The 13795-nt window shown below is 42.8% G+C and overlaps 1 protein-coding gene across 5 annotated transcripts in view; it reads right to left on the reverse strand.

Moving 5' to 3' along the window:
• Positions 1 to 13795, reverse strand: part of pikfyve (phosphoinositide kinase, FYVE finger containing) — a 163411-nt gene that overhangs the window by 119957 nt on the left and 29659 nt on the right. For 4 of the 5 annotated variants that reach the window (XM_039755302.1, XM_039755298.1, XM_039755301.1 and 1 more), the window contains exons 11-13: positions 11112 to 11259; positions 8919 to 9086; positions 4830 to 4892 (exon numbers count right to left, since the gene is read on the reverse strand). In XM_039755302.1, coding sequence (XP_039611236.1) covers positions 4830 to 4892; positions 8919 to 9086; positions 11112 to 11259 — 379 coding nt within the window. The remainder of the gene's footprint in view (positions 1 to 4829; positions 4893 to 8918; positions 9087 to 11111; positions 11260 to 13795) is intronic. The other variant, XM_039755300.1, reaches the window with a different exon arrangement.

Raw genomic sequence — 13795 nt, forward strand, 5'->3', positions numbered from 1 at the left:
TTTTAACTAAATATTTTAAAACGAACTTCTGGACTCGCCTTACATTCCGGCGGCTACAGAAACTTTTAAGCTCTAAACAGAACTTTTCTTAAGCAAGAACTTTTCTTTTTTATTTTGCTATATCAGTTTTCTCGTTTTGTATGAGCTATTTTACTTTGATTTTTACTAAAGCTTTTAAAAATGAAGATATTTTGTCTGTGGAATCATTTCGATGTGTCAGGTCTTTGCTGAATCCCATTTGCAAACTACAGCTGCTGAACTTTGGTAATTTTGGGTAAACGCAGCTACAACTACATTGGCATTTCGCTTTCAGACGAGTGCCCGTTGCTAAGATTCAATGCTGCATTGCCAGGGGCTCAGTTCCCAGAGATCAGACACCATGGCGTCACTAGCACAGTCCTTGAAAAGCTGACAGCATATGTCACGTATGTCACGTCTCATCCAAGATTGCGATTCGTTCTCACAGACTTCAGTGTGAATTCAAATTTTTTACCGATCTCTCATTTTATTGACATCAGATTCCCGTTTAATGTTGTAGTCAAAGATTTTGTGCTCTTCTAATCTTTAGTTATAGCACATACTTATAATTTGGTCCTAACATGTGCACTACCGTCTTGCTGATATCCGCCTGTGTTGCCATTCAAACAAAGGGCAGAGAAAAAAAATGGCAGACTTCAGTTGAACCCCAGCATAAGCCCGTCCGCTTTTTTTTTTATTCCACACTTCTTTGCTACAAAAAGTTAACGACAAGAAGGATCAGGATTTGCCACAGCGGATCATCTTCTTTCATATCTTTCTGCCCTCGTCATCTTGCTCTGTCACACCCATCACCTGCATGTCCTCTCTGACCACATCCATAAACCTTCTCTTAGGCCTTCCTCTTCTCCTCTTACCTAGCAGCTCTATCCTTAGTACCCTTCTCTCATTGTACCCCTCATCTCTCCTCTGCACATGTCCAAACCAACGCCATCTTGCCTCTCTGACTTTGTCTCCCAACCGTCCAATTTCAACTGACCATCTAATGTCCTCATTTCTAATCCTGTCCATCCTCGTCTCCCCAATGCAAATCTTAGCATCTTTCACTCTGCCACCTCCAGCTCAGTCTCCTGTGCCACCGTCTCCAGCCCATATCACATAGCTGGTCTCACTACCATCCTGTAGACCTTCCCTTTCACTCTTGCTGATACCCGTCTGTCACAAATCACTCCTGACACTCTTCTCTGCCCACCCCACCCCACCTGCACTCTCTTCTTCACTTCTCTTCCACAATCCCCATTGATCTGTACGGTTGATCCCAAGTATTTAAACTCATCCACCTTCGCCAGCTCTTACTCCCTCATCCTCACCATTCCTCTGACCTCCCTCTCATTTACTCACATGTATTCTGTCTTGGTGGTCCTACTGACCTTCATTCCTCTCCTCTTCTCTCATATCTCCACCTCTCCAAGGTCTCCCTACTCTCGGTACAGATCACAATGTCATCAGCAGACATCACAGTCCACGGGGACTCCTGTCTAATCTCGTCTGTCAGCCTGTCCATCACCACTGCAAATAAGAAGGGACTCAGAGCCGATCCCTGATGTAATCCCAGCTCCGTCACTCCTACCGCAGACGTCACCATGGTCACATTTCCCTTGTACATATCTTGTACAACTCTTACACACTTCTCTGCCACTTCCGACTTCCTCATACAATACCACAGCTCCTCAATTTGCATCATAAATAAAAATAAAAAAACAACAACCAGGAACTCTAAACAAACAATAACCAAAACCAGAACACTAAACAGACTCCAAGTCAAAAAGAGAGAGGTTGAGGTTAGGAGCAGGCGCTGATACAGCACACTGCCGCACCCACCACATGACAAACCAACTCAGGATCCCAGATTAGGGCCCGAGTGCAGCCATCCAACTGGCGACACCTCAGCACCACACTAGTTCGGATGGAATGGAGCAGTGTGAGGTTTTCTATGGTGGCTGGAATGCCAATCCTGCCACCAAACCCCCAAGTTTTTCCCTGCAGGGTGGAGGGCCTACACGCATTGCTGGATGCAGATTAATGTCATACCCTGGACAGAGCAAGTGCAGGTTAATGGCCTTGCTCAAGGGCCCCATGAAGTAGAGCCACTTTTGGCATTTTCGATTGCCAGTGCAGATTCCTAGCCTCAGAGCCACTAAAGTTCTGCGCTGGTATCCCGAAGGTTGCTGGTTTGAATCCCCGTCACTGCCAAAAGAGATCCTAGTCTGCTGGACCCTTGCGCAAGGCCCTTAACCTGTAATTGCTCCAGAGGTGCTGTACAATGGATGACCCTGCACTCTGACCCTAAAGCCGGAGTTATACTTCACGCGACACGACGCATGCTGCAGCGGATGCTCCTGCTACGCAAGCGTTGTAGTGTTTATACTTGCGCGCGTACTTTACGTAAATCTGGAGAAATCCACCAGGTGGCAGTGTGAGATATTATCGTGGTGAGAACATGTTCGGCTTCTCTGTGTTGTGAATTGCCTAAAACACTTACTAAATTCCGATAACACCTTACCGCAATATCTCTGAAAAGGATGTTTATTGATTGAAAACATAAATCCAGGGATGTATGTGTCCATTCCAACAGGCATTGGGCACGACTGAGAAAAAGTCCCTTCACGAGGCCTGAGCTCATCGCAAGGTGAATACAAGCAGACACATACACTGGCGTCATTTTAGCGGCACCAAATCCCCAAATCTGCAGATCTTTGGAAGGAAACCAGAGCACAGCGTGGAATACCAGCAACATAACTCCCTGCGAGACAGCAGTGCTATCGCTCCGCCACCGTGACACCCCCATGTGTGTAATTATTAACAGTATTCATTATTTAAATGAAATTATATGTAAAATGTAGCATACACATTTTAATGCATTTCATCATGAAAGTGATATCAAGTATAAATCTAAAGATTCTAAATGTGCAGAGATTGGGAATATCAGACATTTAATTTGTTCTGTTTGGCAATCTATTGCTGCTTTCCGCTGCTGAATCAAAATGCCGACATACAGATGCATTCGTGGTGCTTTTATATTCAAGCGTCGCATATTCCCAATCGTAATGACACGATACTTTTTAAAAGTCTCACATACCATCTTTTGTGCCGTCTATTTTTTATTGTTTTACTTTACCTGCTGTCAGGTCCCAGAAGCTCGTAGCGATTAAAACTGGGATGACGTTTACGATGGTCTGCTTTAATGATAAAGTCAACTACGAGGTTAAAGTGGACAATTCGAGATTAAAGCCGAAATGTCTACTTTAATCACAAAATTCACGTTTTCACCGTGTCCTTTATTTTTTTCTCAGTGGCTCAAATATAACGCTATACATTATGTTGCTGTTGTTAAGTTGCAAAAATAAAAAATTAAAAAAGACATATATAAATGACACGATACATTTTAAAAGTCTCACATACCCTCTTTTGTGCCGTCTATTTTTTTTTTTTGCAACTTCACATCGGCTACATAATGTATAGCGCTGTATTTGAGCCATTCATCAAACAGCAAAGTGCGCACATCGATCCCCGAAGGATCTCCATAGAGGTTTGCTGTCACATGTAGATAGTATACAGAGACTCTGACGTCACGTCCCGACTTTTAGCACACTCGCCCGACTTTTGTTGGTACTGCAACTCGCGCACGCGTCGCGTTAATTTCTGAGGACCTGCTCAGAGGACTGAATGGCAGCCATGATGCGGGCGCGTACGCGTTCTGAGCGTGAAGTATAAAGGCGCTTTTCCATTGCATAGTACGGCACGACACGGTTCAGTTCAGCTCACTTTTGGGGGGTTTTCCACTGGGAACAGTACCTGGTACCTGGTCCTTTTTTTAGTACCACCTCAGCCGAGGTTCCAAGCGCGAACCATTACCAAAACGTGACGTGTAAACTCTGCTGGTCACTGATTGGCCGGAGAAAATCGTCATTACTGCGTCACTGAACTTGCGACACGAGACACAACAGACCTGCTAGATTTTAGCACAGCCAGCGAAGGTTCGGACGCACTATTTTGTTTTAACCAAAAATGGCTGTTTCATGGTCTATTGAGGAAGTACAGACGTTCCTCTCATTGGTAGCCGAGGAGCGGATCCAGCGAGAGCTGGATGGGGCGACGCGGAATGAAAAGTTTTTCAGGAGGTCGCTAAGCTCTTGGGCGCACATGGCTACCATTGGACTTACAAACAGTGTAGGGACAAGTTAAAAAAAATGAAGAGCGAGCAGTAGAGGCGGCGCAACTATAACGACACGTGAATAATCGCGCCCACTCTAAAGCGGTACTAAACTGCAGTCGAAACGCAAACTGAGCCGAACCAAGGTGAGCTGTACTGAACCGTGCTGTGCCGTACTATGCAGTGGAAAAGCGCCATAAATGAGCCCTTGGGGTATGCGGAAACTAACAAATTCCTAATACAAGACATTGTATAAGGCGAAATAAAGGACAAAAAAAAAAAAACAAACAAAACTCTGCCCCAAAAAGTCAAAAAGGAGTCCCTAATATTCAAAGCCAGAAGCACATAAAGCTCACAAACCCCCTTTAATTATCCACAGATTTAGAGGCAGGGATGCACCTGTCGACAGCTTATATGACACTGTTGTACCGGTGACGTCACACAGCGTAACTGCTGACACTTTGTCCCTGGCAAGAATGTAACGTGTTGTGGTGACAAAAACAAAATGGCATAGCAGCCAGAGGAAAACGTAATGATAATAATAATCCTGTCACCCACCTGAGCCGTCACATGTTCAGTATGTGGCATAGCATTTTTATAGCTCAGAGTGAAATGAAAAAAGTATAGAAACCGGTATTACCTTTTATAAAAGCATCGCTGATGGAAATCATTTGTTGTTCTCCGTCTTCCAACATCAGGAACTCTTGATTCAGGAAAAAAAAAAAAGGAAAGAGAAAGAGCTGAGTAGGGAAATGCAAATAACGTCACCTGCTTGAGAGGCCAGAAGGTGTTTCAGTTCAACATAAAGAAGAAGTCATTTTCAAACAAAAGGAAAACTGGCTTGATAGACTCCAGAATTACAGCACAACAAGGAGGAAACTGAGGAGCACATCCAGCAAGGCCTTCACACAGTCATTCACTTCGGGGTCTGACTACAGCCACACTACTCACTTCCTTTTCACTCTAAAGTCATAGGGGATTTTTTTTTTTTTTGTTGTTAAACATACAAACAGATGCAAAATAGTCATTGTAAAAATAGAAATTAAATGCTGAAACGCAAAAACATTGTTTGGATCTCCCCCAGATGCCCCTGTTATATAATAATATTAGAATAATAACTGAAAACACCACAATACAGAAATGAGAAAACAGGCTTTGTCATCCCAATTATGTGCTTCCTAGACAAGTCATGCTTGTTCATTTAGTCGGCAAGCAGTAGGATTAAAAATTAAACCCAACATTCACACATCCCTCACCCCAATTATTTGCCTATCTTGTTTCAGCGTAATGTGACAGACTGAATACTATTCACACCTACTAAACAACAGGGATTTCCAGCCTTTTAATAGGAATTTGATGATGTTCCAAACTGCAGCTGCCAAGCAAAGCAAAAAAACAATTCTAAAACAATTGCTTTAAGGCACAACAAATACAAAATGATCTTCTGTATTTGGACACAACCATTACAATAAAATGAGCACATTTCATAGCCTGACAGGAAAGAATCCCCCTCAGCCCCCCACCCACTGGACTAATCATTCATGTAAGTCACTGCCTCTAAGCATGTTGTAAGGCCCACTTCCTAAACCGAGTCCAGTCGTCAAACACTCTTCTCAAGAATTATAACCCGACTGAAATAATCCGGTGAGTTCATTCTGTTAATGAAAAAGGAAGTTGGTTACTCACATGCTAATGGGAACCTGTGACAAAGATGTCTCATGTGAACTGGTCAGAAAACATCTTTAGGAAGTGTCAGCTAGTCCCTTATGGTCACACGCAGGAGATGAAATGCCCAAACTATCTTAAATGCAGAGTTTACTGGGGAGTCAAATATGCAAAGATTTCATTTGTGTTTCATTTTTAGTTTAGTGCAACCAGGCAAGGACAGAAATAGAAATCGGCTTTTGTAACAAATACCACAGTCGACATGTCAAAAAGAAAAAAAAAAAAACTGCACACATGTACATGAGGAACAACGAGAAACTGTAAAAGCACAGCTCGGCTAACTGAGAGATCAAAACTGAGTCATGGGAACTGAAGAAGCAAGGAAGCAGGCCACACTTGTGAATAGAGATCTGCACACTGGGAAAGTTGCTTATTGCCCAGCTGACATGACTTTTTGTTGCACCCACGATCAGATGGATTTCATTTGCTTTGGACTTAAGAAACCGACTCCAGTACATACAGAAACTGGCTAACAATACTCTGTCATTATACTCAGAAGTTAAATATGGTGTCCCGCAGGGCTCAGTGCTCATACCTTTACTGTTTTCACATGTCGTATGCTAGTTGGAGCGAGTCACTGGGTAATAGGCAGCTGGCTGCAAAGGGGCACATCGCTGAGTGCCTTCGCCTAACTAAGGTAGACCGGAAGTGCGAGGCTACAGCATGAAGCTCAAAGAGCCGGCAAGGCAGCCCCAAGTTAACGAGTCGGAAGAAGAAAGAAGGACGAGGCTATGGCATGAAGCTGAAAGAAAGCGACTCGTCGCCAAAGTGAAACCACCGAGGAAACACAAATTACAGAGAAACTCGCTTAAAAGCTGATGGACATGGCGGGGGGGTGTGTCCACAAAACGAAACCGCCGACTCTGCATTTCAGTTTTTTTCTGACAATTTCAATAGTTTCTAGGAGCCTGGGCTTATATATATATATATATATACAGTGATCCCTCGCTATATTGCGCTTCGACTTTCGCGGCTTCACTCCATTGCGGATTTTAAATGTAAGCATATCTAAATATATATCACAGATTTTTTCACTGGTTTGCGGATTTCTGTGGACAATGGGTCTTTTTACTTCCTGTACACGCTTCCTCAGTTTGTTTGCCCAGTTGATTTCATACAAGGGACGCTATTGGCAGATGGCTGAGAAGCTACCCAATCAGAGCTTGTACTACATATTAACTAAAACTTCTCAATGATATACAATATGCTTCCTGCGCGGTGTTCGATTGTTTGGTCGTTTCTGTCTCTCTCGGACATTCTCTGCGCCTGACGGAGGGGCTGTTTGCACAGAGGATACGGACGCTCCTCTAAAAAAATGCCGCTTTATCGCGGTGCTTCGGCATACTTAAAAGCCCAAAAGCACTTATTGATTTTTTGATTGTTTGCTTTTCTCTCTCTCTGACATTCTCTGCTCCTGACACGCATTCCTTTGAAGAGAAGATACATTTACATTCTTTTAATTGTTAGAAAAAACTGTCATCTCAGTCTTGTCATGGAGCACAGTTTAAACTTTTGACTAAAGGGTGTTATTTCATGTCTAGAGGGCTCTAATAATGTTAACAGTGTGGGAGAGTTTATAAGGGCTTAAAATATATAAAAATAACCTTACAAACATATGGCTTCTACTTCGTGGATTTTCACCTATCGCGGGGGGGGGGTCTAAGAACGCAGCCCCCGCGATCAAGGAGGGATTACTGTATATATATATATATATATATATATATATAGGGTGGTCTAGATCTAATTATGCAATTTTCATTATGCTATAACTTATTAAGTTTATTACATAGAAAATCACCCAAAAAATCCCAGACCTTCGAGAAGTGTGCAAACTGACGACATGAAGAATTGTCTTCACGCCGAACTGGAATCACCCCCGCAAAAAGCAAATTCATTCAGACGATGTGGATCTGGACCACCTTATTTAAATATATATATATATATAAATCTTGCGATGATACAAGACTTTTATCACCATTTAAGAGGGGTTTTGGAGGAGTGGCCGCATTTCTTCTTTATTAAAATCAACTTAAAGTTACCAGATATTAAGATAGCCATTTTAAATTGTGCAATCCATTAAAGTAATAGCATAAAATTACCAGGAGCAGCAGCAAACACTGTAAAATTATTTATTAGTTGGTGTCTGCCTCCCTGTAAGAGGATGTGGGTGTGAATATTACATCATACTTGACCCTGCCAAAAATGTTACACCTCAGGAATACATGACAATCATCACATAAATTCTTCACTTATACACATAATACTATAAACACTTTAAATGTCAAAGGTATATATTGTATACACTGTAACAATTTTATCCCTTTAATACCTGGCCGTATAAACTATTTAAACTTTTAACAGGTAGAAATTGCCTTGGAAAGCAAATACCTAAATAAGGCTCCATCACATACTGTTAATATAAATGTCATTTCATATCATTTGTTGTTTCTCCAGCACAGCATAGCACTGGTGTGGGGGGGAGGTGTTTGGCGAACAAAGATGGCGTATACAGTATATATATTTTATTTTTTTATATTTATATATATATATATATATATATATATATATATATATATATATATATATATGTGTGTGTGTGTGTGGTGGGCTGGTGCTCTGCCCAGGGTTTGGTTTCCTGCCTTGCGCCCTGTGTTGGGTGGGATTGGCTCCAGCAGACCTCCGTGACCCTGTAATTAGCGGGTTGGATAATGGATGGATGGATGGATGTTTATATATACCCTTTTCTCAACTCATTAAAAGTGGAATAATAATAAAGCTTTCTAATATTTAGCTGTCCTTTTGTCATTATATACCCAATTATGTTTCAGTTCTGCTTTTTGCTTCCCCAGTTTATGATCGTTTTCACGGTAAATGCTTAACTGCCTACAGCGTATGAAAATGTTTCCATTCAGCTGAATTTGGAAATGTCGTGCTCGTCTTTACCAAATGTTCCAGAGGTCAGCAGGCCTCAGACAGAAACAGGGACCATTCCCATCGCACTTACCTTTTTGCTCGGTAGGGTGGGGTGGCACATAAGGGTACTTGGACTGTTTCTTGATGTGGAAGTTGACATTATCCTGCTCTACATTGAGGCTGATAGAAGCTGCTGAATCGCTGTCAACCGCTGACTGAAAGCTGCTTACAGATGTTCTTTTGCTGGGACTGGCAGAGTCTACAGAAGAAAAAAAAAGTGAAACTGCAAAAATAATATAAGCTAATGGATTATTTTGCCCCAAACAGATATCTTATTTACCATAAATTGCAGTAGATGTCAAATATACATGAAACTATGCCATATATACTGAAGGTCTAAACATCAGAATGCTGTTAACAATCCACATATTCATAAACTGAGGCTGCGTTGTAAACATCTGATGACGGCTGGGAAACCCGCCAGAACATGTGACACAGCGGGCCTGGCGTTAGAGCAGCGAGTCTTAGAGAGGGTGTGAGACTTTGCACATAACTGAAAGCTAAGCAAACATTCTGCGCTCTGTTCCTGTCTCCAGTGAGCCCACAGTAGTGCCAAAGCATTTCTCATTAACTTGTTAAGTCAGGTAGTTTCTCCTTTCCTTCTGCCTGCCAATGCCCCAAATTAACACTGCTGAAACAGAGGGCAGGCATGACATTTTCACACTGATAAAGACATATACTGAAAGGTGCCATACCACCTGCGCTTCAGAACAGGTCATCCACCAGAAACTAAGGATGGTCGTGTCCGGCCAACTCTTGGATGGGAGAAACTTGGGGCGCTGCTGGAAGAGGTGTTAGTGAGGCCAGTAGGGGGTGCCTACCCTGTGGTCTGGGTGTGGACCCCAACGCCCCAGTGCAGTGATGGGTACACTTATGCTGTAAATATAGTATGGTGATGTCCTTCAGATGAGATGTAAAGCTGAGGTCCTGGCACTCTGTGGTCATTAATCATCCCTAGGATTTAACCCAATGTTCTGGTTAAACTGCCTCTCACGGTCCATTCTGGCCCCCTAATCGTCCCTTGTCACCCCTTCACCATCTAATAGCTAATGTGTGGTAAGTGTGTTGGCACAAAAATGGCTACTGTCGCCTCATCATCCAGGTGGGCACTACACATTGGTGGTGATTGAAGTGGTTCTCCTCTATCGATGTAAAGCACTTTGAGTAGCAAGAAGAGCACATATCAACGTCACCAATCATTATTAATATTATACCAAAGGGCCTGAGGTCTCCTCTGAAAATGCAGTCAACTTTTGTCCTTTTAAGGCCATGACACGTTACATTATGTTTCCAGTGATTGTCACTCACAGACTTCATTTACAAAATCTCAGCAAGTCAAAGGCATCCACGGCGCACTTCCATGACCACCATTTGTGTAGTCCGACATACTCAGTGACTCGGTCCAACCAATCCATGACTCACTGCATTTGATTTTGTCTTAAATCATAGGGGTCGAGACTGTGTGTGTGTGTGTGTGTGACAACTGAAAAACAACGAGAAATGAGGAACATCGTGTCACGCATGTGTGCCTGGGGTTCACCTTCCTGGCTCTGTCGAGGTTAGCAGTGCCACCCCACTACGAGATGGGGAGCCGTTGCTGACTCTTTTCTCATCCACGGTTCCGAGGGACGGTCCCAGGAAGATGCCTAGTGCCTGACCTCAGCCCCATGATGTCTCCACCACTTCTGGTCATGTCACAATACCCATTGGATTTTGTCACAGCGCGTCAGGCCGAGTCACTGGGCATGCCAGACTACACGACTCGTCATCACAGCAGAGAGCCACGACTGCCTCAGAGTCTCTGAGATGAAATGAAGTCTGCAGCTGAAAATGACTGTAAACGTGGTGTAATGTGACATGGTCTTTAAAAAGAGGTTTTAAAACATTGCTCAATAAATGATTACGCTTATTGTAACTGTAGGGTTAACTATAATGTGACAGGCTGGAGAACTAGTCAGACTACAATTACTCCATAAAAGTTCACCATTATCAAAACGTGAACACATTTACAGTATCAAATAGCAAAAAGAAGAATATAATAAAAACTTATCAAGGGTTAGACCCGACTTCTGCTTATCTCAGGTGGTCATGTTAAATTGTGCCTGACATACCTTACAGTATATTGGACATTTAAAAGCATTACAGATGTAGAATATCTTAACATTCCCATCAAACATCAAGTATATGGACTATAGAGCAAGATTGGAGGCTGATATCAACATACTTGGCATAATATCTTCACCTTCATCGGCAATGTGCTCTGTGTCACTATCATCAAATTTAATATCCTTAAACCAGGAGGGCTCAGAATGCCCCTCAAATGAATTCACCGAATCACTGTCTGGTGATGGCGTTTCTGAGAACTCTGTGCTCTGTGGAAAATAAAGCAGAATTAGAACATCAGAACAATCTGGACAAGAACAGGCCATTCAGCCCACCAAAGGCAACAGTCCTCTCCACTTATTTCTTCTAAAATAACATAAAGTCGAGTTTTGAAAGTCCCTCAAGTCCTATTGTCTACCACACCACGTGGTCTCTGGTTCTTTGTGTGAAGAAAAACTTCCTAATGTTTGTGTGAAATTTCCCCTTCACAAGTTTCCAACTGTGTCCCCGTGTTCTTGATGAACTCATTTTAAAGTCACCGTTTCGATCCACTGCACTAATTCCCTTCATCATTTTAAACACTTTACTCAGGTCTCCTCTTAATCTTCTTTTGTTTAAACTGTGAAGGCTCAGCTCTTTTAATCTTCCCTCATAACTCACCCCCTGGAGTCACGCTAGTCGCTCTTCTCTGGACCTTCTCTTGTGCTGTTATGTCTTTATGGAGACCCAAACTGCACCCAGGACTCCAGATGAGGCCTCACCAGTGTGTTATAAAGACTGAACAGAACCTCCTGTGACTTGTAACTCCACACATCAAGGCGCTATATAACCCGACATTCTGTTAGCCTTCTTAATGGACTCTGAACACTGTCTGCCAGTTGATAGTGACAAGTCCGCTACAACTCCTAAATCCTTCTCATAAGGTGAATACTCAATTTCAGACCTCCAATTGTGAATTAAAACCTAACAAGACTTAAACCAAATGCAAGCGTCAGGCTCAGCTCCTCTAATCTTTCCTCAAAACTCATCCCCTATAGCCCTGAATCAGCCTAGTCAATCTTCTCTGGACCTTTTCTAGCGCTGCTTTGTTCTTTTTGTAGTCTGGAGTCCAAAACTGCACACATGACTCCAGATGACGCCTCACCAGTGTGTTATAAAGCATAAATGGGACTTGTACTCCACTCCTCAGGTCTCCTCTTCATCTCCCTTGCCTTAAACTGTGAAGGTTCAGCTCTTTGAATCTTTCCTCATAATTCATCAGACCTCCCATTGTGTATTCAAACCTCACATTTTGACTTTCTATGTTTAATACTTTACATTTACGGACATTAAATTTCATCCCCTGTAGCCCTGAATCAGCTTAGTCCCGCTTCTCTGGACCTACTCTAGTGCTGTTATGTCTTTTTTGTAGCCTGGAGACCAAAACTGCACCCAGGACTCCAGATGAGACCTCACTAGTGTGTTATAAAGCCTGAGCAGAACCTCCTGTGACTTGTAGTCCACACATCAAGGCGCTATATAACCTCACACTCTGTTAGCCTTCTAATGGCTTCTGAATACAGTCTGGCAGTTGATAGTGACGAGTCCTCTACAACTCCTAAGTCTTTTAATCTTTCCTCATAACTCATCCTCTGTAGTCCTGGAATCATCTTAGTCACTCATCTCTGGACTTTTTCCTGTGCTGCTATATCATTTTGTAGACCCAAACTGCACTGTTATAAAGCCTGAGCAGACTCTCCTGGGACTTGTACTCCACACATCAAGGCGCTATATAACCTTCTTAATGGCTTCTGTCTAACAATTGTTAGTGTTGTGTCCACTACGACTCCTAAATCCTTCTCATAAGGAGGACATTTGATTTCCAGACCAGCCATTTTGTATTCAAACCTAACATTTTTATTTCCTACATGTAACTCAATGATTATATTCTAAAATGTTGGTATCTATTACACTAACTTCAAACAAAGAAGTAATAAAGAAAACAAAAAAAGTGATCCAAACCAAACAAAACTCAAGAGAAGCAAAGCAAATCCCCAAATGCCGGCTCCTCCAGCACGGCAGTCCCAGGCAGCCAATCCCAGCAGCTTCCAGCGGTCAGTCAGTATAAATAGGCCCCTCCCATCCTTCAGGGGTTTGCACCAAGTGCAGGTGGGCCTCGGGTTATGAACGAGTTCTCATCCTGCTGACACTCATAACCCGATTTTCTATGTAAGTCAGGACCTGCACTGAAGATGAGCCTTTCATGTACTGAGCTCAGGGGGTCATACATTACAACACCATAAAACAATTTACCGCTCACTTAGGTAGACTTTAGGTTAGGTTAGGTTACATCAAGGTTATTACAGTTAACGAAAACTACATTCAAAACTGAAACTACTATTAAAAAAACTTTTTCATAAACTGAAACAAAACTGAAATGAAAAACTAAAACTAAACGAAAATATTAAAAGTAGCTAGAAAGACTAACTGAAATAAAATAATAATTTACTAAAAATATTTGAGTTTTGGGGTGGCACGGTGGCACAGTAGTAGCGCTGCTGCCTCGCAGTTAGGAGACCTGGAGTTCGCTTCCCGGGTCCTCCCTGTGTGGAGTTTGCATGTTCTCCCCGTGTCTGCGTGGATTTCCTCCCACAGTCCAGAGACATGCAGGTTGGGTGCATTGGCGACCCTAGGGTGTGCCTGGTGTGTGTGTGTGCGCGCCCTGCAGTGGGCTGGCACCCTACCCGGGATTTGTTTCCTGCCTTGCGTCCTGTGTTGGCTGGGATTGGCTCCAGCAGACCCCCGTGACCCTGTAGTTAGGATATA

The sequence above is a fragment of the Polypterus senegalus genome, chromosome 6 (genome assembly GCF_016835505.1).
Source record: "Polypterus senegalus isolate Bchr_013 chromosome 6, ASM1683550v1, whole genome shotgun sequence".
NCBI lineage: Eukaryota > Metazoa > Chordata > Cladistia > Polypteriformes > Polypteridae > Polypterus > Polypterus senegalus.